This window comes from Portunus trituberculatus, chromosome 50 (assembly GCF_017591435.1).
Source record: "Portunus trituberculatus isolate SZX2019 chromosome 50, ASM1759143v1, whole genome shotgun sequence".
Classification (NCBI taxonomy): Eukaryota; Metazoa; Arthropoda; class Malacostraca; order Decapoda; family Portunidae; genus Portunus; species Portunus trituberculatus.
In genome coordinates this window covers 25,405,890-25,433,823 of record NC_059304.1, presented here as the reverse complement: position 1 = coordinate 25,433,823, position 27,934 = coordinate 25,405,890, and the positions used below count along the sequence as shown (strand labels likewise).

The following is a 27,934-nucleotide window of genomic DNA, read 5'->3' as shown; positions in this document are numbered from 1 at the left end:
ATGCCTAGTGCTGGCTCCTAGTGACAACCACTACTTCTGAAAACTCCCCATTCTGTTATATTTAGTTGGTTCTACATTGGGTTAGGTTAGGTGGTGGTGCATGACTGCTTGCTGGTGTGTACAGGGAAGTGGTGGCATATCCTCTTGAGAGAAACAATATGGTTGTTACTGTTGACTGTTGGGTTAGTTATTTGTAAAGATGAAACTGTTTTTTTGGAATAAATTTTGGTCTATTTTATTAATCCACTTCTCAGTTTTATCATTGGTTTGAGAGGGATGGGGAGTCAGTAGGAAGTGTAAAAATTAAAACTAATAATTTTAGGGAAAACAACAAGCAGATTAATGAAAATTATGTGAAAATACCAGAAATTTTTTTTTCTAGAATAGAGAGACTGGTGAAAGCGTAAAAACTTATCTTCTTAGCTCCTTATTTCCATACACATAAAGGAATAAAACTATAAAAATAATGAAAATGTTTAGAGAGAGAGAGAGAGAGAGAGAGAGAGAGAGAGAGAGAGTATAGAAGCCTGCAACTACTAGTTTTAAATGCCTACAATAATCATATATTTTTCCTACTCTAGCTATATCATATTTTATACCAATTTGATTAAATGCTTTCATCAACTCATAAAGCCTGCAGACCAATATATGGATGAGAGGCAACCATTTCTACTTTGGTTTTGTCTCTTCCCAGCCATTTCTACATTTGACATCATCCACAGGTGGAGGAACTGGCTTCATTGGGACAGCTCTTACCAAGAGTCTGCAGCACCATGGTTATGATGTGGTGTTGGTGTCCAGGAAGCCTGGGCTTTACAGACTAAGCTGGGTCAGTCTTGCTCACTAAATGGATGCCTGTAATCTCACCTAACATCTTATTATTCATTTAGGAATGACCAGGGTTTTCATTTGCATTATAATTTTTTTCTATTATCACCATTATTAAATTGTTAGTGTTGATACACTTAGCAGTGTTAGTATTAGGATTGCAATTACAATAATAAAGTAATTCTCCTTTCAAATAATTAGTATCTTTTTTACATACTTCAGTGGATATTTCTGTGAATTTACTATTAGTGAGAATGACCATTCAAAGATAAATTTCTGCAGAATTATCCACCTACTCATTTTTAATTAGGAAGTATTAGTAGAGGAAGTTAGTATTGTACCTTTGCACTAAACTTAAGGATGTAAGGATTCATTTTATAACTTACAGATTGCAAAGTTTGATTTTATTAGAAAAAGTATATATGAAGGTACTTAGGTTCAGAAGAGATTAGGATCAAAGATGAAAGTCATGATAATTTTCAGAATGACCTCAACAAAAAAGGTCTACCAGAATCCACTGTGGCTGTTGTTAGTCTTGCTGGACAGAATGTGTTAGATCCACTGAGGAGATGGACTGAAGGCTTCAAGCAAAATGTTTGGGCATCACGCGTAAACACAACAAGGTCAGACTAAGGCTAACTATATATCTTTGATGCCCCACTTCCTTTGGGGAATATCCATGACAAAGAGCCTCCCTTTTTCATTCCCTGTTTGTTCTGTACTAACATCATTCTAATATGTAATCCTTAATCCCATCCTTCCATCTTCACATTGGCTTTCACATACATACTACTAGGAGCTTCAGTTTCATTCCCATACGCTTACTGTAGACTTGATCATTATTCTTTATTTTTATTTTTTTTCTAATGAAACACAGTATTATATATTTCAACTGTCAGAAACAGAAACAACAAGTAGGTGCACAATGTTTCTTTAGTTTTCAAATTGAAACACTTTCAGCAATGTGTTCATCTTAGGGAACAGCCAGATATCACGAGGAGCCACATGTGCAAAGTGGGATGCTTGTCGTATTTGTGTTTGGCCATGAAATCCTGGAGCAATCTTTTTTACTACAAATGGGAGTCATATACTGACCCTATTTTTTGCATACAATCCAAGATATGGCAAAACACATATTTTCTTAGATTGGATGGCTTCCTTTCTCTCCACAGATGGCTTATTTGCAATATCTTGCAGTTTCCTAAGCTGACAATGCTGATGAAAGGGTCCTCCTGATTTGAAAGTTGAGGAGACATTATTCACAATGTATCAGTGCACCTGTGAACCATTCCAGAACAGAAGTCCCAGAAAATAATTAAATTATTACATTATTTAGTTTTTGTTACATCTATCTGTCTCATATAGATAGGATGAGGGTCTATCTACTTATTTCCAAGTTTGAAATACCTGGATTTAAAGTCTGTGGTAAAGGGGGCAGTACACATGGTAACTGCTCAAACCCTCTCCACCAGTGCACCTTCTCCACCATGCCTGCCATACCATTTTGAATCTTCATAGGGTTAACACCTATGCTCCAAAGTTGTATGTTGCTAGTGCCGGATTTTGGATGCCATCTCCTCCTTCTCAGCGCTCTGCCTCCGCTGCTGGCTCCAAGAGGTTCTGTGGTAGTCCAGGTTGCAGTTGCTGGATAAGTGCTGTTGTCTTTGACCCCCTTCCTTTTGTGTGCAGTGCTGTGGCTTGTGTGATGTAGACAAGCATTGTGATGAGTGCAGAGAGTGGGATGATAGTTTGGTTGTTAAAGCTTATAAGCACCAGTTAACTCTTAAGGCCAAGCACAAATATAATGAGAAGAGATGTGGCATTTCTAAGCAGACTTCACCATCCTGTGTTGTGTCTCCCCCTGAGTTTGGCAGTGTGATGACGAGTGTTGGTAGGGGAGGGATTGTTCCCTCGTCACTGGTGAGTTTTGTAGGACCTTCAGCTTCACAGCTGTGTGATAGTTTTACTGTTAATAATCTTGAGACTCAACTCTCTAACGCTATGTCAGTTATGTTTCACATGGTTAGCTTTTTGGGCATGTCTGGTGATTCTACTCATACTAGCTTCAAGGAAATAGTGGAAGAAACAGTGGTTGATAAACTTGCTGACCATGTTTCCATTCCAGCTGCTCCCCTGTCAGCCGGGGTCATGTCCCTTGCACCCCCCTTTCCAACAACACTCAGCTGTTCGCTCAGGCAAGCGTAGTCAGATTGGAAGTGTAGGGATGGCTGGCAGGGGGTGTTACCATGGATTCCCCCTGTAGGGATTAATCTTGGTATTGCTAGTTCCTCCCCTCCCAGGAAGGTGATCTGGCTTGAAACAGAGCCACATGTTCGGGGGGGGAGTGATGCGGTCACAGGATGGCATGATGGGGCTTGAGAGATTTACTTATATGTCCTGCCTTCTTCCCACCTGTGACGGTGTGGCAGCACCTGCCCTACGATCTGATGGTTTGCTGCCAACATCACCGACCCCTTGCAATCAGAGGATAGGGAGTGATGAAGTGGCAATATCTCCCCTTTCTTTCCACTCGATTAGGGGTATGTGGTGTGTGCCTGCCAGACAGTGGGCATACAGTGTGCACCTACCAGATGATGCTGGAAATGCTACTAATCCACTGTGGTTGCATTCACAAGTGGGTGTTTCCTCTCTTGCTTCATCTTCTGATGAGGACGATGACAAAGAGAGGCATGAACTTCCTGAGCAGGAAGATGAGGGTGTGGCTCCTAACCTAATTTAGTGATGTTGAAGGGGAGATTATTCAGTGGAAGAGATTGGCGGGTCTGGTGGAGGAAGATCTCGTTGCGGCCAGGCCAAGAAGCAAATTTGTGCATTTTAAGTGGTCACAGCCAATATCAGAGGCCTTGGATTATATGCATGAACTTCTGACAAACAGAGTGAAGAGAAAGTCAACCACCTTTCCCTACATTGCCAGATGCAAGTGGCACTTCTATGAAGTGAGTGATGACTCCATGAAAGGCCACTCCTTAGTTGTTAATCCCATGCTAGGGTAGTATTCTCTCCAAAAGGTGCACAACACTTCCTCCAAAATTGCTGCCACTGACCTGTCACAGATGGAGGAAATTATGAGATCCATTTGGGTGATTCAGAACTTCCAGTTTTGGATCTTTGGTGCATTCATTCATTTAGTTAAGTTCAAGATAAGATTACAAAACAAAGATTTGCTGATGGCAAAGGCAGTAGATAACATGCAGAAGGTCATGAAGGATGCAGCTAAGGAGTCTTCCTTGGTTCTATCTAATTTAGTGTTCTTCAGTAGGGAAATGACTGAGAAATTTGCCTTCCTCCTTTTCAGTATCGGATAAGTTGGCTTTAAGGCACTCTTTGTTGGACACAAAGTTCTTGTTTGACAAGGCTTTTGCAAGTCATTGCCAATGATGAGAAGGTGACCCGGTCTTTTCAAGAAGCACCTACAGAGGCACTAATGAGGAAAAAGTCCCTACCTACTGTTTCCTTTTGCTCAGTTACTCGGTGGTGAAGCCTTCCACTTCTGGGCTGTCTATTCATCCCAGGAAGCCCTTCATGAAGTCTATTCCTATGCCACCTCAGACTGGTCCTTCCTGCCCTAATTACTGGGGACATGGTAAGCTGGGTTTTCTCAAGTAGGAGTCATGCCCCTTGACTGTACAAGTAGCAGGTTGTCTTTCAGGGAGTATGAAAAAGTGTCAAGATTTTGGTACAGAGACCTCCACCTGTTATGGACTGATGCAACCTGATTGTTACCTGGTCCCTTTTTGCTCTACAAAGAAAACAGTTCAAGGTTATTCCATGCATAATTAAAAATCAAGACAGAGCAGAACACTCATACATTCTATACAGGCATCCCACTTTGCCAATTATTTAGACTAAGACTGCTTATAACTCGATGCCTAAAGCAGGTTCCTAACATAAGCTGTTAAAAGTTATTTTCAGGTGTGCTGAATGGCTTCCCCACTCAGAACACTCCTGAAGAATCATGTACCTGTCACCACATTTTATGATACACAAAAAGTAATTGAGTTTCAAAGTTAAAGGCTACTGCTTTTCTTAACTAAATGAAACTATCCTGACCTAACCTATCTTCACCTGATGTGGATTGATCTAATATAACACTATCTGTGGTAGCATCATGATTCTTCAGGAAAACCTATACATTAGGCATTGCTACAGAAGTACTCATGTGTCAATTAAAGCCTATATATGTATTACAATTTGATGTTGACTGGTTTTGCTTGTACTCAAAGTTTGATCACCAATATCTTTTATTGACCTTACATTTCTACACCAAACTACTGAGTTAAGAAAAAGCCGTAAAATATTGTAGGTTTCTATTGTAAGAAATTGAATCCATAAAGATATGAAATGGTATTATACTTACTTTTGCTTATAGTTGTCCCACCAATGCTTCAGGGAGGTGGTAGATCTGGCAGCATATCCTTGGCTGGAAGGAAACATCTCAGCATATTGCTGGCTTATTTCCTCCCAGGCCACTGCCTTCATCTCATTCTGTACATTGGGAGCCTGTCGTTTAGATCAGTGTTTCTTAAACTTTTTTTTGCAGCGGACCCCTTTTATTAAAATTACTCATGTAGCGGACCCTTTATTATTATACTTTTCCTCTTGAGTTTGAAAGTGTTTGCAGGTCATAATATACTGAAATTACAACTGAATTATTTATTACTGGCTTATCTTCAAAATAAATGTTTATATTTTGCTTAACATAATTTCCACAACATTGATAATTTTGCATACAATTTTTCATGAACTTAACAGCAACGCTTCCTCGTCATAATATACTGAAATTACAACTGAATTATTTATTAATGGCTTATCTTCAAAATAAATGTTTATATTTTGCTTAACATAATTTCCACAACATTGATAATTTTGCATACAATTTTTCATGAACTTAACAGCAACGCTTCCTCCTCATATCTCACAACCATACTTAATGCGATGAATGATACTGTTTTTGCTGCCTCACTACTGTTGGAATATCTGGTTCCAGTCTGCTGAGTTTCAGTCGTATATCGGGTTCGACATTGATTCGGTTGCGCTTCTTCGTTTTAAGATCAACCAGTGTAGAAAATCCAATTTCTCAGTTGTACGTTGTTGGGAACGGCATCAAGTGTTTCAAAGCAATTTCTGCAAGTCCAGGGTACTCTGGCTGGACTTGAGCCCAAAAATTGGCCAAACTTCTTTCCCTGAATAGGGTCTTCAGTGCCCACTTGTTGCAATCTCGACAAGATTATCAGCCTCTTTTGATGACAGGTTGACACTGACCTTTTGGCCTTGCCAAAAAAATCCAAGTTTCAAGTAATCACTGCAGTATTTACGCTTCTTTTTGGCTTTTGATGACAGGTTGACACTGACCTTTTAAAGGCCTTGCCAAAAAAATCCAAGTTTCAAGTAATCACTGCAGTATTTACGCTTCTTTTTGGCTATTTCTTTGTGTGTTTGCTTGTGCCCTACAGTGGTAACCGAGGCATCTGTACTGCTTTGGTTTGTGTCAGCGGTGTTCCCTTCGTCCATGGCATCTGCGCCTGCCTCCAGTAGCTTGAGCTGAGTTGCACTGTTAGCATCGTTTCTTTCTTCTTTAAGGCCAGTGCTGTCTTGGTTGTTGTTCTGGAATTCAGTTTTCTTCTTTGTAAGTGAGCCTGTCTTGAGCCACAGATCCATTATCCTGATGCTAAAAAGTAAGCTAGGCTGATTTCTGATGTTTATCCTGCAAGTAACGTAAAAATAATTTTTTAGTTAAATACACGAGGTCTAGTATTCAAAATTCTAATCTCAAAAAGGTAGGTAATAACGTTTAACAAATGGCATATAAAAAATCAGTATGTTGTCATAAGCATCCAGATGATTTTCTTACCTACAAAGAGGAGCACAAGCAACTGCCGTGTGTTCCTCACAGCAGCCTAACGTCAACTGATATGTGGCGGGCGGCCACACCACCGGGCATCAGTCAGTACAATGTTGCCAAATCATAAACACCACTGCCTTCTATAAAGTTATTTTTTTGTGTGTGTCTTTTTCGGAATTTCGTTGAGGATTTCACCCCAAGGGAGGAAGGCGGCATTACTTAAATTACTTCCATCCCAATGTGACTTAGCCACTGTAAAAAGCCATCAGGATTTGGTGCTACAAAAATAGGAATTTATGATGTTTTGGCCGAATATTTGACTGAAATCGATATTAAAAATTATCCTGCGGACCCCTTGGAACATTCCACGGACCCCTGGGGGTCCGCGGACCACACTTTAAGAAACACTGGTTTAGATACAACAGGTCTCCCTTTCATGAGAGAGAAGAGAGCCACTCTCATTTTCAATGAAAGCTCTAATCAGAGGGGAACTCTACAACTTCATAATCACAAGGGCCAAGGCTCAAATTCTGTGCTTGGGAGCACACTACTCAGGTACACGGTGGGGCAAACCAAATGCCCGAGTTTTGATAGGCTATTAGGAAAAGTAAAACAATACTTACAGAATTATTTGTTGTTTTTTTCTAATCAGTATATAATGCCGTTTGTGTGATCACTTTTTGACGATGGCATCAGGAAGATGGTGGCCATCTGTAGCGATGCACTGTTGAAGGTGAAGTTTTCGGCTGCTCTTCGGCACATCTCAAGGTGTATTGCAGCGATTTCCTCCCGAATTCGCATTTTCAAATTGTTCATCTTGTTGGAACCAGATGTCTCTCAGATTTGTTTGCTCACTTAATTCTTCCAATTTCGGTTAAAAAAAGTCTTCCAACATCGCAAGATAACATTGAGAGTTGACGGTGACAGATCTTCCATCCTCCTCAAAGAAATAAGGTCCAATTACCCCTAATTTGGAAACTGCATACCAAACAGTAACTTTAGGGGAATGGAGCAGTGAAGTCGGCCACACAATTTGGAAGAATTGAAGATGCGAATTCGGGAGGAAATCGCTGCAATACCCCTTGAGATGTGCCGAAGAGCAGCCGAAAACTTCACCTTCAACAGTGCATCGCTACAGATGGCCACCCTCTTCCTGATGCCATCTTCAAAAAGTGATCACACAAATGGCATTGTATACTGATTCGAAAAAAACAACAAATAATTCTGTAAGTATTGTTTTACTTTTCCTAATAGCCTATCAAAACTCGGGCATTTTATTTGCCCCACCCTGTACCATCTCTCTCTCTCTCTCTCTCTCTCTCTCTCTCTCTCTCTCTCTCTCTCTCTCTCTCTCTCTCTCTCTCTCTCTCTCTCTCTCTCTCTCTCTCTCTCTCTCTCTCTTTCAGAAGTACTTTACCAGTCTTTGGAGGTCTACAATTTCATTTCTTTCTTCTTTTGACTGAGGGTAATGTAGTACGAAGTGGGCTAGGTTTTATTCTTCTAGTTGACATAATGAGCAAATTGTGTATCAGTGTGATGGCAAAAGCAATATAAACAACACACTCACAGCTGCCTGGCTCCTGATCTCTCTCTCTTTCTCTCTCTCTCCCCCCCCTCTGCCCTCCCTCCCTTCCTCCCTCACCCCCCCAAGAAGTATTACAGTATTTTACAGCTTGCAAGACATTGCATCATGGAAGACACACCCTAATATTTGAAAGAAATTTCTAAGAAAAAAAAAAGTCATTTTCATACAAGAACGCATTCACCATATACCTGACCACTGAACACAAAAACATCAGAAGCAAGGAGTCTGCAAGACACTATTGTTTCACCACTCATTACAAATTTGCTGGAGCACTCACCACAAATTTAAAACTATGTAAATAAAAACACCATAGGTAAATAGATATACACAGTGAAACAGTCCATCTCTTCTTGTTTTAGTGGTGGGCGACAGCATGTATTGGATGTATTGTTTACATTATGTGATCACTAGTCCTCAATTTCGGAGGTTTGTCATTCGGAAATTTCAAAGTTTCGGAAATCTGGGAGGCTGAATAACTTAGGTTTATTAAAATAGCTGAATCTGACATTTGCCAAAACCAAACGCGTCAGTGCTGAAGTTCGTATTTATTTTGTTTTGCAATCGTGTTTCACACGCTTTATCAATGTGAATATAATTCACAGGTAGAGTTTTGACCCTTGCTTGAATGAGTAAACCATTTGGATGTTCTATTAATAAAGGTATAAAGGCACCTGGCATGTGTGTGCGTTCGTGTGTATGTATGTGTGTGTTGCTCTGAGATGAGGGAGCGGCCCATTTTCTCCACATACCAAGTAGGCTCCAGGAAGGATTATGGTACTGGAAATACTTGTAACAGCTAAGTGCTGAGTTTACATCATATAAAAGGCTGAATTAAATAGTACTTAGGCTAACATCATAATGTAATGACTCAACATACAAATCCAGGTTGCTATCGGTCAAGTGTCCAAGCTCACTTGAGGCTGGGTGTTGCCTTACAATCCAACATTTGTCTTGGAAGACGCACTAGTATTTTTCAGGGTATTTTTCAGGAAAAAAAAGTGTGTCTTGTAAGCCTTAAAATACAGTATTTCACATGCAGATTATTGCCTTAGATTGGCTGTGAGGGTGGCCATATGGTGAGCTTACAGCAGGGCAATACTCTATTGCAAGACTGCATAAGATGTGAGCCTGCTAGGTATTGGGTACTTGGCAGGGTTGCACTTCCCTGCTAAGATGCCATGTTTAGGATGGGGGAACATTTTTCTATAGAGAACATGCCTTAATTTTTACTTCAGTGGCAATGTGGAACAAAAATTAGGATTTGGAAATAATTTTTGAAACTCATCAATTTAGATAGAAAATATAGGGAGAGAATTAAATAAAAGAGAGACAGAGGGTAAGGAGGTGGAGCGACGTTAGAGAAAGAAGGCAAGCCTGTGATCTACAGAGAGGGCAATAGTTTAAAGGTAGTTTACTCTGACTCTGATGATCCATTATCTTCCTTCCCTCATTTGTCACTTCAGCAATGTCCTTCAGGCAGTCATTAAATGCTTGTTAAGGATGCCACTGGACCACATGGGGATCAGCCATTACACCAAACAGGAATCTATATCTTTGATTCATCTATTCTTGATAGGACAAATTTTTATTACTGTACACTTAAACAATAATGAACCCATGTGGTTTATGTCCTTGTAATGTAATGAAATAGAGGGGATTAATTTTGATGAATAAAGATGAAACACAAGTGGGAGAAGCGTGTCTGTCTGAGGACAAAGGTGGAGGTGAGAGGCTGGTTTGAAGGGAAGTGGGGTCTTGTGGTGATGGAGGAATTTCAGTAATTTGGGGAGTAAAGAGGGTTTGTGTGGAGTTCTTTGTGGTATGATGGTGTTATCCTGTGGTTTAGGGTCAGGTTGGTGTAGTCTATAAGGATTGTCAAGAGCTCTTGTCTGGGGAGTAGAGGTTCTGGTGTCTGGTGGTGAGTGTTGAGTTTTGGTAGCATTTGGAGAATTGATGAATTTGACAACTGAGGTATTAAGAGTTGTGTATTGTGGTGGAGTGGTGATGTTTTGGGTATGATAAGGTGTTACATTGCACAGTAGAAAGTGCTTAAGGGAAGTAAGTACCTGCTGTGATTATAGGTAGATAGGATTATGGGGGAGATTTCCTGTGCTGTGAAGGAGAGATTTCACTTGTGTTTATATATGTGTGGTATGTATGTAAGTTTTGTTTTGTTAAGAATATATTTGTCTTTTGTGTTAATATTTGTTTTGTTTGTTCCCACACAACTGATAATAAGTGAAGGTACTACTAGGGTGGAGAGTGTTGTCAAAGTAAGGTTAAGAGAAAGAAATTATTATATCATTTTTATGTACTGCTGCCTTGGATAAGTCAAGTGGGTAATTTGGGACCCTTAAAGTTTAGACCTTTAAAACCTGTTACCAGTGTACTGTCCATTCTACTACTACTACTACTACTACTACTACTACTACTACTACTACTACTACTACTACTACTACTACTACTACTACTACTACTACTACTACTACTACTACTACTACTACTACTACTACTACTACTACTACTACTACTACTACTACTACTACTACTACTACTACTACTACTACTTTCCTTTTTTATTTTGTTTATTTGATTGACTGTATTATCATTATCTTATATTATTATTTTGTTTGTATGCCTAATGTATACAGTGAATGTGGAAAGTATTTATAAACAAATACAAAACAAAATGGCAATGGGAATAATCTTTGAGTGATGGTGTGTGGGCACATGTCATATGGGAGTTGGTGGCCTTAGACGGTGTAGTGGCTCACAGTAATGTGCGGATGGGCAGTAGCAAAGGGGTTGACACAACACAAAACTTTAACACACATTTCACCTCGCCTCTGCAGAGGTTAATGCTTTACAAGGAAGGTGTAGAGCAATTTTTGTTCAGTTTTCTTTATGAGGAAAAGGAAAATTTGCTGCTGAAACCAAAAGAGCACAAGGGTACTGCATTGCTTTCATTGCCATGTCTGAGCTGTGTCTCACCATAAAGTGAACATGGTTTAATTCGTGAGGATGGACACTGTCCATTAGGTAACATCATTAGGTCTTTATGATGCCAAAAGTGTGTATGCTGAAGAATGGTTTAGTTTAGTTGGCAATAGACAGTTTCATTATAAGACTGATTTCTAAGTCATGAAAATAAACTTATGGTGCTTCATGTGTTCATGGTTTTTTGTTGTCTACTTCCTAGCTCAGAAGGAAAAAATATACTGACTGAGTTATTAATTGGAGAATGAAGTAATTTGTGTCCCAAGAATAGAAATAGTATAAGAAAAAGCATAATGCATGTATATAACCTTAATTATGCTATCAAAGTGTTTATGTTGTTGGTACATGTTCAAAAATACTTAAGCTATTTTATTATCTTGGTGTGTTGTCGTAGAAATCCAAAAATACATGATATGCAATAGATCAACTTTCCGGGTGGATCTGGCAACAGCAACTTTAAGTTTGTGTCCTCTCCTATTGGTCAATCTTATGCTGGGGTTATTATACTTAATTTAATATAATACTTAAGTCATTAATAAAAGACTGGCAACTGTAATACCTAAGACAGGTAATACAGTAAAGTCGTATGTTAAGAATATATTAAAATGCTTCAGTTGGAAAAGGTACAGAGAAAAGTAGCTTAACCTCTGTTGACTTGCAGATACTTGGCTGCAGCTATTGAGTCTGCCAAAGTGAAGCCCAAGGTCTTTGTGTCAGCCTCAGGTGTTGGTAAGTTGCTCAAAATGTTTATTCACATTTGCATTCTATGCTCAGCCTAAGCATTCAAACACTTACTTTGCAATCCTTTAGGCATTTTCATTGTAGTTGATATATATGTCTATAATTGTAATATGGAAGATATGAGTGAGGTACTTCTTGTTCTGTGTATATTGTCAACTCTTGACTAACGCAAGTTTGAATAACAATTTTGATTTAACGCGACTTGATATTTAAAGAGATGCAATTAAATAATGTGATTTATTCAATTTAACACAAGTTAACTTGACTTGATGACTTCATGCGCGCCCACACTGCATCTGGTGGAAACCACAGCGGGCCAAGATCCAAGAAACTTAACAACGAGCGGAGCAACTTCCAGCCAAGAAATGGCATCCATGAACACATAGGGAGATATTGTTGCCATGGTAACAAGATTGCTAGCAGGTCTTGCATGGAACATGGAAAAGAAAGCAGGAGATGAGGAGCCATTTATGATCAGCAGCAGCTGCCGATCCAAGGTTCAAGGTTCCAGCATAGCCTTTACAACAGTGCTGGATAGAATTGTTGTTTCTTCCTTCATTCATGACGATTGGTTATTTCATCTAAATGCTTATTTTTCTTTCTTTGGCCATGGATAACTATGCACTGTTGTTTTAAGTAACCTTTTGTCTGAAAGCTGGAAAGCAAACTCAAGCCACATATAGCATCAAGATCAGTTTTTCAATTGTGTTCAGTCGCCAGTATTGTGTTTTGCAAGAATTCACATTCATTGTTGGGTATTACGGGTGATATAGGTGTGATGTCTTCCAAGCAGCCTGCAACATTTAGTACTGGTGAATTGAAGGACAAAAGACCAAGGAAAAAGCTTATCTTATGAGAAAAGAGTTTTAAAATTGTTAAGTGTCATGAGGGAGCTTGGGAGCCCACTTCTTCACCAGAACCCTACAGTTGTCCCAAATGACTGTCTCCACTGCCATCAAACAAGCAGCAAGTGTGAAGAAAGCAGGCGAGACAGTTTCTACATTAATGGCAAAGACGCTAATGAGGAATAGGGAATTAATAATGGAGGAAATGGAGAGACTTAAGGCTGTGGATTGATGACCAGACTCGCTGCTGAGTGGCACCTGGTAACTTACTGAAGCTTATTCTTCTCCTCTTACCAGTGGATATAGGCCTAAAGGGAAACACTATAAAAAAAAAATAATGGGCCTATAACACTTATCTCCTTAGGTGGTGCAGAAAAGTGTTCTCTATCTCAGTACAAGTTAGACCTAGGTTAAGTGAAATCATAACAAACTTTAAGTTCACTATTTGATTGTTTGCTATTTGATCTGATTTTCAGGAATGGGACCCAATCATAAAATGAAGGAAACCTGTATTAACTGTAGCTAATATATTGAGACAAGGAACACGCAATAATCATTGTGGCAGACCCTGAAAGTGCGCCTGCCTCAGAGATACCAACTAGACTGAAGCTCACAGGGGTTGTCAGGCATACAATAACTGGAGGTACAAGTGAAACGTAAACATTACATATCCCACACTCATATCACTGTCTTGAGTGAAAGCAACTGGGGAGCAAGTGAATCAGACAGACTTTTCCTGTCCAAGCAAGGAACCACAGGGATATGGGGAAGATTGTTGTCACCATTGGGTGTCACTGACTGCATGAGTAGGCAGTTGCATCGCCAGACACGTTCACTAGGGGGACATACAGTTAACTCCTGATTAATGCGAGTTTGAATAATGCTATTTCGATTTAACACTTGATATTAAAGTTTTAAGGAAATACAATTTAATAATGTGATTTATTTGATTTAACGCTGGTTAACGACTTGATGTTACATGCACCACCTTAGGAGTTTTTACTGTCTTATATATACATTAAATGGTCACAAAACATTTTTGTTAACTTTCTACAAGCTTTACCACCCAAAAAGGATTGTTTTATGCAGCACAAAGTAAAATCTTGCATGGAACTCTGAAAACAATGCAGATGAAGAGGAGGCATCTGTCCATCCCCCTGTCCCCAGTTGGTGTTGGCTGCTTCTTGTTACCTCTAAACCCTTCAACACGAAGATGCATATTTTGCATCCTCTGAGCACTCATTATATATCCGAGGATGTGCATACTATGTCATGGCTTTGTTCTACTAAGATCTTTTTTTTTTTTCCAGAATCTATAATGAGATCTTTCAGAATGTAGGTCATGTATGATACAATGGTTTACTTAACTTTCATCATTATTACAAAGGTATATGATTTGCTTATCCCAGGATAAGTGTAGATATGCCCTGCTTACAATAATGTCATTTTATCTGTTTATTTTTTTATGGAACCAATAATTGCTTGTTTACAATTGAGGCCCCGCGTGCTATAGTATACCCAAGCGCCATCCTGCTCAAATTTGAGATAATGCTATCACACGGTCAATCAGACCATATACTTTCATGTGGACGAGGTGGATGTGAAGAAATGCAAGATAATATACACAAAAAACCCAATAGAAATTTCTTGGGTTTACGTCTTTAGCACTCGGCACACGTATTTTTATGCAGTGCGCGAGGTAAAGTATACACAAGCGCCATTCCGTGACAATAGACAAAGCAGCCTGCTTTTCGCGCATGCTAAAGTATACCCATGCGACATAAGCAGCGTGAATAGTCTCGTCCCCAGCCTCTAGTGCAAGCTATAGTATTACTCCCGCTCTCGTCCCGAGCTTGAGTTTTTGCTTACAAGCTTGCCATGCAGCACGTGTTGCTCTTAACATATTTATAACATTCAGAAAAAAAATTATAAAAAAATATTTTATGGCAATAGCTTAACAAAATCATTATCAAACACTCTATTGACACTCACCATCATTGTACAACATAAAAGAACACGCTAACCTCTGCCAGGTGTAATGGTTCTTGCATAAAATAAAAACTTTTTTGCCAATTCCTCGTCTTTTTTGGTTAATGATGGGGGGGGAGGGGGAGTGTATCTTAACAAAAAGTTGATGGAGCAAAGTAGAGATGATAGGCTTTAAGATGATGCAAACCCCATTACCCTAGGTGTAATACTCTTCATGATATCGATCTTTAAAGAAAAAAAACTTTGAACTCGATTTCTGAGACTTTTTAAAAATGGTGGATGGGTATACTACAGTACGCGTGGCCTCAATTAAAATAAACACTTTCTCTTATTTGTCATTTTCAAAAAATGACCAATAGCAGGCAAACTATATACTTTTCTTTAAAATTTTTGTGGTTTTATTTCATAATGTATGTACCTAATATGAAAAATCACTTAACTGTTATCATTCTTATTTTCATAGAGAGAGAGAGAGAGAGAGAGAGAGCAAACTATCTTAAAGTAAGGTATCCCTACCACCTCCCAGCCTGGAAATGGTCCTTGGAGCCCCTTTTTTATTGGCTGTAGTGAAGAGGTTAAACTTGTGTGTTGCTTTCACCACAATATTTGTTTCCATGCCCCTGTTACTTGTTATAATAGATATCAAATTTTTGTATTCATATATGATCATGCCATGAGGATCACCTAGACTGTGGCATTAAGTGATAGTGAACTACTATTGAAATACCACGTCCCTCAGCATGAACTTTTCTCATTGTAACTTCATCTGGTAAAGGAGGACTCAGTGGGAAATGCAGTTCTCACTCGAACCCAGATTTTGCTTCATTCACTGACTGTATGTACATCAGAGCAAACTATAGCTACATAACTTTTCACCACTGCTTGCACCAACCCTTTTTAACCCACCCTAACAATCTTACCATCTTTCTGTTCAGTTTTCTGGGGACATTAGTGATTTACATGTATGTTTTGCATGGGTATTATTCAATTTCTTGACCTAACTGCTGGAATAGCTTTTGTTTCTTTGCTTTACATTGCTGAGAAATGGTAAGGTTAAGTTAGGGTGGGTTAGAAAGGGGGTAGAAAAAATAGTTCATGCCGAAGGAAGTGGTATTTCAACAGTAGTTCACTATCACTCTGTGCTATAAAGTGATCCTCATGGCATGATCATATATGAATTCAAAGATATGATATTCATTATAGCAGACAATAGAGGAGTGGAAACAAATATTATGGTGAAAGCAACACACAAGCTTAAGGGATCACAAGAAGAAAATGAAGCGACTGACACTCCTGCTTTGATTTTGGTGTTCCATGCAAGATTTGACCTAGTGACGAAAGTTTTTGTTTTCTAATGATTGAGTAACACAATCCCCAAAATAGGCAGATTTTTCCCAGTGGCCAGAAATGTAACCATCCTATTACCATTGTTTTCTATGGAAAAATTATGTTTGAATAGCATGATGTCTCCAGAAATGTAACCCTCGCATTAATTGAGAGTTGACTGTATTTCATAGTCCCTGTTCCAACTGTGGTCCATAACCTGCTAACCTTGTCTCAGCAGAGAGATATCGGGTCCTACCGTATATGCCAGATTATAAGGTGACTGGATATATAAGACAGCCTCCAATTTTTTACAAAAAGTTTAGGTTTTGAACTACTACTGCTGTATAAGACAACCCCTTTAACTGTTACCTTCTGGTGATCATTCATGAACGATCGCATCGCTACTTCTGGTAAGACGGTGATCGTTACAGTAATCATGATTTTTCGCGCAACAGGTTTGTATTGCTTTCCTGCTCACTCAAGTCAGAGGGTGAGTGTAAGTATCTGGCAACTTTTTCCACCCACTGAGTTGCCACTGGCTATGTTTAGCTACATCTCAGTAAGGTTTTTTTTAACCATGGAGGAAATATCTGGTAACTCCTCCGGCATGCCATGTGGTATATAGCCTTTGGGGAGCAAGGAGAACATCTCAGAAGTACTAGCTGTTATTTTTTACTAGTTTGTAATTTTTTCATTGCCCTCTGAATGTAATAAAAAATTGCAAACTACCTTATGTGTGCATAAGAGAGAGAGAGAGAGAGAGAGAGAGAGAGAGAGAGAGATGGTAGTAAAGGGGGGCCAGACAAGCTGGTGTGTTTTTGTGTCTCCATATCTTTACTTATCTAATTTTTCTTTAAGGCTATGCACATTATGTGCTGTAACAACTTCATCACCCAATGCATTCCACTTTTCCTCTGTTCTATGTAGAAAATTGTATTTGCCAATATCCTTCACACACTGCCTCTTCCTAATCTTCTTTGCATGTCCTCTTATCCTTCCATCTTCTGTTACTAGCACCAGATCTTTCTGGTCTATCTTTTCAATGCCATTAACTATTTTATACGATCTTATTAAGTCTATTTCTCATCTATCTTGTAAGGTTGGCAGCCCCATTTCCTTGAGCCTTTCTTCACATGTTAGGTCCTTTAGTTCCAGCACCATTTTTGTAGCTATCTTGTGGATCTGTTTTAATCTTATATCCTTTTTCAAGCTCGGCAACCACACCACTGCTGCATATTCCAACTTCATGCAGGGACGCCAAAGAATGCCCGACTTTTGATCTCTCTAAGATTTCTGATTGGAGCAGAGAAAACTTAGTAGTTTTCAATGCCTCAAAAACTCAATTCCTCCATCTATCAACTCGACACAACCTTCCAGACAACTATCCTCTTCTTCAATGACACTCAACTGTCTTCTTCTACACTGAATATCCTCGGTCAGCCCTTTACTCATAATCTTAACTGGAAACTTCACATCTCATCTCTTGCTAAAACAGCTTCTATGAAGTTAGGCGTTCTGCAGTGTCTTTACCAATTTTTCTCGCTCCTCCAACTACCAATTTTGTACAAGGGCCTTATCCATCCTTGTATGGAGTATTCTTCACATGTTTGGGGGGGTTCCACTCATACAACTTTATTAGATAGTGTGGAATCAAATGCTTTTTGTTTCATCAACTCTCCTCCTCTGATTGACTGTCTTCAGTCTCATTCTCACCGCTGAAATATTGCATCCCTTTCTATCTTTTATCGCTATTTCCATGCTAACTGCTTTATTGATCTTGCTAACTGCATGTCTCCCCTCCTGCAGCCTTGCTGCACAAGGCTTTCTTCTTCCTCTCATCCATATTCTGTCCAACTCTCTAATACAAGAGTTAACCAGTATTTTCAATCATTCATACCTTCCGCTGGTAAACTCTGGAACTCCCTTGTTGTATCTTCTGGCCGTAAAGAAAACAATCAGGATTCCAACTTGTACTATATTGGAAACAATGCAGCATTAATTATGTACAATATATACAATCAGAGAAGTAGCAGGTAGGGTGGTTAGTAGGCTGGGTGGTAGTAGACCCTCGCGGTGAGCCGCACTGTGCTGGTCTGGTTTCCGCTTCACCCTCCTGCACAACAACACCTCTGTTGGGTTCACGCCGCTATCCTCATGAAACCTCGGAGCTCCAAATAATAAGTGAAGCACGGTGTGTGCTGACGTGTCATAGTGGCGTGGAGAAAACAACGAGGTGTAGTTAACAGAGAGGTGTAGTTAGGCCTGACCAACAATCTGGCCAACAACCATAACACCTCCCCACTAGCTGAGGATTGCCTGAAGCACTAACCTCATCCTCCGTCGTCTTCTGTTTGAGACGCTTCGAACGTCTTGGATTGTCCAGTCTGTAGTGGTCATCCGTGGGTGTCGGTAGTCGAGGATTCCGCCTCTTCTCCAAACATCTAGCTGGACGGGATGCTGTACCATCTCCATCCTGTTGTTTTGGGTCCGGGATCGGTGAAGTGAACGTTAATGCCTCTCCTGGATCATCGTCGTGTTCCATTCCATAGCGGGGGCGTAGCTGGTCAATGTGACGGCGACATGTAGGACCTCCAGGAAGAACACGAACATTAACACTCCTTGACCCTAAAACCTTAGTAACCACGGCTGGAACCCATCGAACGTCTTGGATTGTCCGGTCTGTAGTGGTCATCCGTGGGTGTCGGTAGTCGAGGATTCCGCCTCTTCTCCAAATATCTAGCTGGAAGGGATGCTGTACCATCTCCATCCTGTTGTTTTGGGTCTGGGATCGGTGAAGTGAACGTTAATGCCTCTCCTGGACAGGTAGAACACGAACATTAACACTCCTTGACCCTAAAACCTTAGTAACCACGGCTGGAACCCATCGAGGTTGCTTGTCTCTCCTAGGGCCGCAGTATAAAGCATAACAGGGTGTACCAACTTGGATTCTCGGTGGCTGAGTTCCTCCCTCTGTGACATGGCCGCTCTGTTGGCTTGTCGTCCTTGGGCGACATGAGCAGGAGAAGGAAGGAGCGCGTCTAACTTGCACCTAATTTGCCGACCGTTGAGCAGTTCACTAGGAGAGTATCCGGAATCCAAAGGTACGTCAGTACTGTAGTAGGAATTCCTGTAGTGCAGCCTTTGGCGACAATGTTGATTTCCTCAAAGACTGCTTGAACGACTGCCCTAGCCGTTCTGCAGCACCGTTTGTAGCAGGATGGTACAGCGCTCCAGTAAGGTTTACAATACCTTGTTGATGGCACCATACCTAGAATTTCTCAGACAAGAAAGTTGTGGCATTATCTGTAACTATAATGTGCGGGTAACCAAAATGAGCACAAGTCTTTTCTAATAACTCTGTTGTACTTTTCGTGGATGTTGAACTAGTTTTTTTTATTTATTTTTTTTTTATTATACCATGTGGGCTTTTCACGGGAATTTATGGGCTAAAGGGGATACTTTTTAGGGTACCTCCTATCTTAAAGCTCACCCGCTAGGAAACCGTTGCCCCGAGTGAGGAAGCCCAACCTACACTCAGACCATGGACAGGATTCGAACCCGTGCGCTTGGAGACCTCTAGGATCCCAAAGCACGAATGGTTCCACTATACCACGGCGGTATATACAAGGATACTTTGAGTAAGCATCAATTAAAACCAACCAGTTAGAACCCATGAAGTTGATGGTGTGGTCGAGATGCAATCGGCTCCACGGTGTTTCGGGTAGCATCCATGGATGATTAGCTGATTTGGGGGGCTTGCTTTGGTGCTCACCACAAGTAGAACATGTAAGCGACATATTTTCTATGTCATCGTTGATTCAGGGCCAGTAAACAACAGAGCGAGCCAGTTGCTTCATCCGCTGCATACCAAAATGACCCAGGTGTATGAGGTGCAGCATTGGTTCCCTCAAGCAGTGTGGGATGACGATCCTTGATCCAAGGAAAAGACAACCATTCTTCGTAGTCAGGGAGTTCGCCAGCTTCATGTAGTGTCGTATCTCCTCTGAGTTAGTAACATGTGGCCACCCTTCCTTGACGTAACGAATAACTGTGGAGATAATTGGATCCTTCATGGATGCTTTAGCCAACGTACCTGCATCTATAAGGTTCAACTGTCGGCTAACTGTTTGAATAGTGCAGACAGTAGATACATCTGCTACTTGCTCCTCCCTGTCAAAATTGACGTCTTTGCCAGCAGGAAGACGGCTGAGAGCGTCCGCGTTCTCTTGTTCACCCGGTTTCCTATACTCGATGGTGTAGTCGTACTGGCTGAGAGTGAGGGCCCATCGTGCAATTCTGTTTGCCATAAGAGCAGGTGTACCCTTCGTGAGACTGAAAAGAGAGACTAATGGCTTGTGATCTGTTACAAGAATGAAATTCGTACCATAGATGAACTGATGGAATTTCTGAAGACCATAGACAACTGCAAGTGCTTCTCTCTGTATTTGACTGTAACAGCGTTGTGTATCTGTCAGAGTCTTTGAGGCGTTGGCAATGGGGCATTCGGCACCATCGGCGTAACGATGAAACAGTACTGCCCCAATCCCAACTTCTGAAGCGTCGCACGAGATGCCGATCTGCAGATTTGGATTGAAGTGAGCAAGAACAGCGTCCGTGCAAAGAATGTCTCATAGACGCTGGAAAGCTGCCTGCTCTTCATTGTCCCACTTCCATGGAGTTCCCTTCCTGGTGAGGCAAGTCAGTGGCTCTGTTAAAGTAGAAAGATTAGGTATGAATTTGCTGTAAAACTGTACAGAGCCAAGAAATGAGTGTAAAGTAGAGACGTCGGTAGGTGGTGGCATCTTGACGACTGCATCAACCTTGCGTCCCTTGGATATACTGTTACGTGAAAGTGTATGACCCAGGTAGTCTACCGATAGCTGAGCGAAAATGCACTTCTCAAGGTTGCAGTGTAAGCCCTTGTCCTGCAGACGTTGGAGAAGAGCACGAAGGTTCTGTAGATGCTCCTCTGCATTCGAACCACTTACCAAAATATTGTCCAAGTAAACCGCTACTCCTCGCAGATCACTGGTGAGCTGATCCATGATCTCTTGAAAGTAGCCTGGCGCAGATGATATCCTAAATGGTAGACGAGTTTGAAGCAAGATGCCCCGATGTGTACTGAGGGCCAGCTTTTTCAGGCTATCAGGTCCCAGCTTGATCTGGTTGTAGGCATCTGCTAGATCAATCTTGGTGAAGTAGTAACCCCCACCAAGTTTACACATCAAATCCTTCAGCAACGATATGGGGTGTCTGTGTGTTTGCAGATGCTGATTAACGGTTACAGAATAGTCACCACATACCCGTAGCTTTTTTCTCTGTTGTTCTGGTGAAATAGTCTTGACCACTGGCACTACAGGGGTCCCGGATTTATTGAACTGTGTAGATATCCACATGCCCTTCCTGATGCCAGCGTTGTATGCAGTGTTGAGATCCTCCAGAACAGCCAATGGAACGGTCCTTGGTTTACAGAAGATTGGTTGTGTATCTGGCTTGAATGCAACCTCCAACTCGTAGTCCTTGAGACAACCTAGTTCTGGCAAAAACAAACTAGGAAACTCCTTGCACACCTTCTGACAAGCCTTCTGGAACACGTGGTCGGGAGACTTGTCACTAGGACGACATGCACGTCGTTGCTGGGTGTTTTGGGGCCGGCCTTGCACATCAGCGCCCGTACGTCAATGTCTAACTTCCGTATTGCAGTTCGACCTCGCAGATTAAGACACGGGAGAGTGGAGACATTAAATTTTACGTCGTGTCTCTTGTTGTAAAATCCCCCAAAGAAGCCTTGACAGTAAAGGTACCCAAAACTGGTAAATCATTCCCTGTAGCAGAGACATAACGAACCTGAGCAGGGTGTAGTGTAGGTTTGCCCAGATTTGACCAAATACCTGTAGTACAGAAGTTGTCCTTCGCTCTGTTATCCACTTCAAAAGTGAATATCTTCCCATCCAACTGTAACTGTTGCATAACGGGATCATCACTAGAGATACTTCTTACCACTTGAACCGGTAATTTTGATGTGTGATGGTTAACTGATCCCTTGTTCCTTTTCTTTAAACAGACCGCTTTCAGGTGTCCCTTCTTTTGACAGAATCTGCAGATAGAATTGATGAACCGGCAGTTCTTGGCAACCAGGTCAGTCCTGCCACACCGAGGGCACATCCCTTTGGGAAACAGTGTTTGAGGCTTTATCCCACTATTCCGTGTTGGTGAGATCCTTTTAAGCTTTAAAACAGGTGTGGTCGTGGAAGCCTTGGAACCATGAGCAGTCTCTTTAGTCACCTTTGCAGCGTCCTCCATTTCCATTGTCACCTCCACTGCTTTACTGAAAGTCAGGTCATCATCACTCATCCTGAAAAGAGTTTTCAAAATGGCCTCATTATCCACCGAACAAATGAAGCGTGTGCGCATTGCTTCATCCTGAGGATCCTTGATGGTGGCAAAGTCGCAGGTAGTGGCATCCTGGCGAATCCTTGCTGCGAGCTCAGGAATTGTCTCCCCAGGTTTGCGCTGCATAGAAGACCAGAACTTGAAACGTTCCCTTATGATGAATCTTTTGGGGTCATACTGGTTCTCCATATACTGCCCAATGTCTTTCATAGTAAGCTCGTTTACCATCTTAGGTGCACTCTCTTGACTAGCCAATGTACTAAGTAACTTGTAAATGGAAGTACAGGCAACCCCCGTTTAACGAAGGGGTTACGTTCCTAAAAAAGACTTCGTTAAGCGAAACTCAGTTAAGTGAACCGATTATAACAAGTTTAACCCCTGATTTGAACTTTCATTGAGAGTAAGCAAAGCGAGAGTGCATCATATTACAGTAAAAGGTGTAATGAAAGTAAAAATTATGAAGTTAAACATTAGGTAGTTTAATTTAAGTCATTATAATGTACACTAATATATGTATGTATGTAACTTTATAATGTTGATGATCTAAACTTTATGAAGGGAGGAAGAGTGAAACGGGAAAGACACTAACCGGCAACCTGTGGAATATAAACAAAGTGCGAATCATGGTACTGCATACAAAACTTATGTACCACATTTCCACATTTTATCCATTGTGGAGTCACGAGTTCAGGTGGTTCTTTTAGCTTGCAAGGAAGATACGGTCTCACCAGCCTTCTTAATAGACTTGATAGACTCTTCTGCTGACTTGAAAATAGAGACAGTATAATATGGAGTCAAGATAGTGGCCAGCACTGCTATAGTTTTCTGGCCTCTCTCGTGTCTGTGAATAATATCTAGCTTCTTGGAGAGTAAGAGACTTCCTGGTCTTCTTACGAACACTAGGCCAATTGCAGGGCATTTTGGTGGTAAGTTGAGCTAGGGAAGACAAGCTGCTGCTGACGCTGTTATGTTTTGACTGGGGAGTGAATGTTGCGCGTGTTGTCCACGAGAGGCTTGATCTTGATCTTGATCTTTATTCTATAGGGGTTCCAGGATTTTTCCTGAGGCAGGCCTTAATACCAGCAGCTCCTGGTGTATTCAAAAGCCTGTCAGCTTGCGTGATATGGTGGGGCTTTCAAATTTGGAAAAAAATTACCTGGATAAAACTTCGTTAAAGCGAGTTTGGTGTTTGTTAAACGAGCAGATGGTAGTAAAATGAAACCTTCGTTGTAGTGAAATTTCGTTGTGTGAACCTTCGTTAAACGGGGGTTGCCTGTAGTTTGATTGGTAAGAAAGACTTGAGCAACCTTTTCTTCAGGGATAGAGTTAGCTTGTGTGAATGTGTCAAAAAGAGCTAAATAATCCTTCCAGAGCTTGGAGGTAGGATCAAAAGAAGTGAACTTCGGTATGCTTACCGGTGTAGAAGCAACCTTAAGAGTGGATCCTTCACGGGGTGGTGCAAGGCGATCGACCAGCTCTTTCATCTGCTGCTGCTGTATCACCATCTGCTGTTGCATCAGTTCCACCAATGTAGCAACCTCCGCCATAGCTGTAGAGTTGAAGGCAAGGAAGTAGTGGAACTGGCTGCGTAATTACTCTTGTAAGCTGGAAAGCACTGAAGAGCCAGAAGATGTGCAGGTTTGCTGGATCCTACTCACTGCGCCAATTTATCCTGTTGTATCTTCTGGCCGTAAAGAAAACAATCAGGATTCCAACTTGTACTATATTGGAAACAATGCAGCATTAATTATGTACGATATATACAATCAGAGAAGTAGCAGGTAGGGTGGTTAGTAGGCTGGGTGGTAGTAGACCCTCGCGGTGAGCCGCACTGTGCTGGTCTGGTTTCCGCTTCACCCTCCTGCACGACAACACCTCCATTGGGTTCACGCCGCTATCCTCATGAAACCTCAGAGCTGCAAATAACAAGTGAACCACGGTGTGTGCTGACGTGTCATAGCGACGTGGAGAAAACAGCGAGGTGTAGTTAACAGAGAGGTGTAGTTAGGCCTGACCAACAATCTGGCCAACAACCATAACATCCCTACCTGCATCTGTATTTCCATTTTCTTACGATGTGACTTCTTTTAAGAGAGAGGTGTCAAGACATTTGTCCCAGACTTTTGGCTGATTTTTTCAGATCTTTTAGGGAAACTGGAGTTCCAGTGGGCCTTTTTTATTATTTTTTTCTAATATTTTGTTGCCCTTGACAGTTCTCCCTCTTGCATAAAAAAAGAAAAAAAATCATCATATCTTTGTTCAAGTATTGAAATGCCGCTCTAATATTAGTCAACATTTTATATGATGATCCAAATATCTTATGTGTTTTTGAGGTTCAGATTTTCTTGCATAATCACTCCCAGATCTTTTTCCTCTAGTTTTCATTATTTGTTCCTCTCCCATCAGATAGTTCCATATCGATCTTCTCTTACTCTTTCCTAATTCCATTACGTGACATTTCTTGGCATTGAATTCTAACTTCCACTTCTTACTCCACTCATAAATTTTGTCTATATCTTCCTGCAGCAGCAAACAGTCATCTCAAGTCTTGATTACTCTTAGCAATTTTGCATCATCAGTAAGCAAAGTAATATAAATTGTCACTCCATTCTGTATATCGTTTACATATACCAGGAAAATAATGGGGGCTAACACTGACCCTTGTGGCACTCCACTTGTTACTTTACTCCAAGATGAGTATGTATCCCTGATCATAGTTCTCATCTCTGTCCTTCAAGTAATCCCTTATCCAATCTAACATAATGCCTCTCAGTCCTCTTATGCTCTCCAACTTCCAAAGTAGTTTGTTATGAGGGACTTTATCAAAAGCCATTTTTATGTCTAGGTATATAGTCTCCACCCATCCATCTCTGCTCTCCAGTCCTTCTATTACTCTTAGAGTAGAAACTTAGTAAATTTGACACACATGATCTTCCTGTCCTGAACCTAAATTGTCTGTTCGATATAACATGTTTTCTTCTAGATACATAACCGATTTTTCCTTGATAACAATTTCACGTATCTTCCCCACAACACTTGTAAGTGACACCTGTCTGTAATTTAATGGCTCAGTTGACTTTCCTCCTTTTGAATATTAAGATTATGATGGCTCTCTTCCATTTCAGTGGTACCCTCCCTTCTTTTAATGAACTTGTAACCATTTCCAAAATTGGTTCTAATAACTGATCTTTATTCCTTTAGTGCCCAGCCTGATACATCATCCGGCCCTATTGCCTTTCTGACATCCATATTTTCTAGTAGTCTTCCAATTTCTTCTTTGTGCACTATGGTTTCCTGCAAGCCTCAGCAATGCAATGATTCTGTAAGCTCCTCTTCTTTAGTGAACACAGTTTTGAAACTCTCATTCATAATTTCACTCATTTCCTTTGCTTTTTGGTATGTCTTCCCTCCTTCAATTATTTTTGCTATTGTTTTCTCATTCTCCATTTTACCATTTATGTATTTTTAGAAAAGCTTAGGTTCATCTTCACTTTTCTGCACCACATCTTTCTCAAAGTTTCTTTCTCCTTACTCTAACATATATTCATTTCTCATATCCTCATACTGCTGTTTGTTGTTTTCATTTCTCTGCTTTTTGAGTTTCTTCCAAGCTTTATCTTTTTCCCTTGTAGCTTCTATACATCTGCCATTGTACCAAGGTTGTATACCTTTCTTTACACTATAGTTAGGTAAGTATTTCTTCACTCCTTTGTTATATTTCTGTATGAATATTTCATATTTCCCCTATGCTGCCCTTGCATTCATAATGTTCATCCATTCTATTCCACCCAAAAATTTTCTTAACTTTTCAAAATTTCTCTTGCATAATTAAATCTCTTTTTTTGTAGTCTTCTCTGCATCTTATCACATCCTCTTCCTGCTCAGTCCTGAGTGGTATCTAGTCCTTTAAGGCTATCCTAGAGGCAGAGAGGATCAGAGAAAACCAAGCCTTCTTCAAGTCTATTTATTGCAAAGACAATTTGGTATGTACATATCGGGACTAAACACTTCCTACCACCTTCCCACATGTAACAGTTTCAACTGACATTTCCTCACTCTTCTAAACATGAACTATACACTAATCATAGCGATAATACCTAGCCTGAAGTTTATTCATTCGTAATACATTTTCCAATACAAACAATCGAAGAAACTTGCACAGGATAACTAAATAACTCTGGTTCTAGGGGGAAAAAAATGTCTCCCCTCCACACCCTGATTCTCTTACAGGCTTCTTTAAATGAGAAAGGCATAACTTAAAGCTCCTTATGTAACCATATATACAGTGGACCCTCAGACTTTGAATTTAATTCGTTCCTAAAGGCTGTTCGGTGTCTGAATTGTTCAAAGTCTGAAACTGTTTTCCCCATAAGATACAATGTAAATAATTTTAATCCCTTCCAAGAAATTATATTTTTACCTAGGTAAGTAAATAAGAATTAAACTATGTAAAATGAACATTATTTATCTTTTGGTGGCAAACTTCATGGCACATGTAGATGATAGTGTGGGAGAGCAAGGGAGGCATGGCATTGTGTACGTAGTAATATAGATGGTTATTTCTGGGTGATCTTTGCATTTGAGGCTGTTTTAGGTAGGGACACCTGGCTAACACATAGCAGTCCAGAAGGTTTAAGGTCTAAGTTACAAATACAGTGGTACTTCGACGTACAAATTTAATTAGTTCCGTGACAGTCGTTGTATATAAAACAAAAATTTTCCCATAGAAATTAATGGAAATATAATTAATTTGTTCTTGTGATATGAATTTATCCCCCCCCATGCAAAAGAAAAAAATTAACATGTTTTAAATACCAACCAAATATAGATTTAATATAAAATAAATACAATGTTTATTGTATGCATGATATAAATTAACTATATTGCCCAAAATAACAACTTAACCCGCAAAACTTGGGACACCGATAGACGTTCATCACGCAAGACTTGGGGCACGTTGATAGACGTTTAGACTTTTTACGGCTATATTTTTGCTATTTTCTTCCCGTTTTCTTTGCTTGTGAGCTGGCAACACTCATCAGGAGTAAACATATGCTCTACGTCACTGTGTCATCAACCATGGATGGTGGGAGCGAGAGTGATTTCACTGTGTCTGATTCCGCCACCTCTCCCACGCGCCTTACTTCTATACAGGCAACCTCCGCTTAACGAAGGGGGTTACGTTCCTAAATAACCCTTCGTTAAGCGAAACTTCGTAAAGTGAACCGATTATAACAAGTTTAACCCCTGACTTGAACTTGCATTGAGAGTAAACAAAGCGAGAGTGCATCATAGTACAGTGGAAGGTTTAATAAAAGTAAAAATTATGAAGTTAAACATTTAGGCAGTTTAATTTAAGTCATTATA

The 27,934-nt window shown here is 40.5% G+C and overlaps 1 protein-coding gene across 1 annotated transcript; it reads left to right on the top strand.

Annotated features, from left to right (window-relative positions):
• Positions 1–158: 158 nt before the first annotated feature.
• LOC123499922 (epimerase family protein SDR39U1-like) lies at positions 159–27,297 on the top strand. The gene is made up of 5 exons (XM_045248454.1): positions 159–182; positions 695–829; positions 1,312–1,451; positions 11,935–12,002; positions 26,416–27,297. The coding sequence occupies exons 1-5, from the start codon at positions 159–161 to the stop codon at positions 26,475–26,477; spliced, it is 429 nt and encodes a 142-aa protein (XP_045104389.1). The 3' UTR covers positions 26,478–27,297.
• The last annotated feature ends 637 nt before the right edge of the window (positions 27,298–27,934 follow it).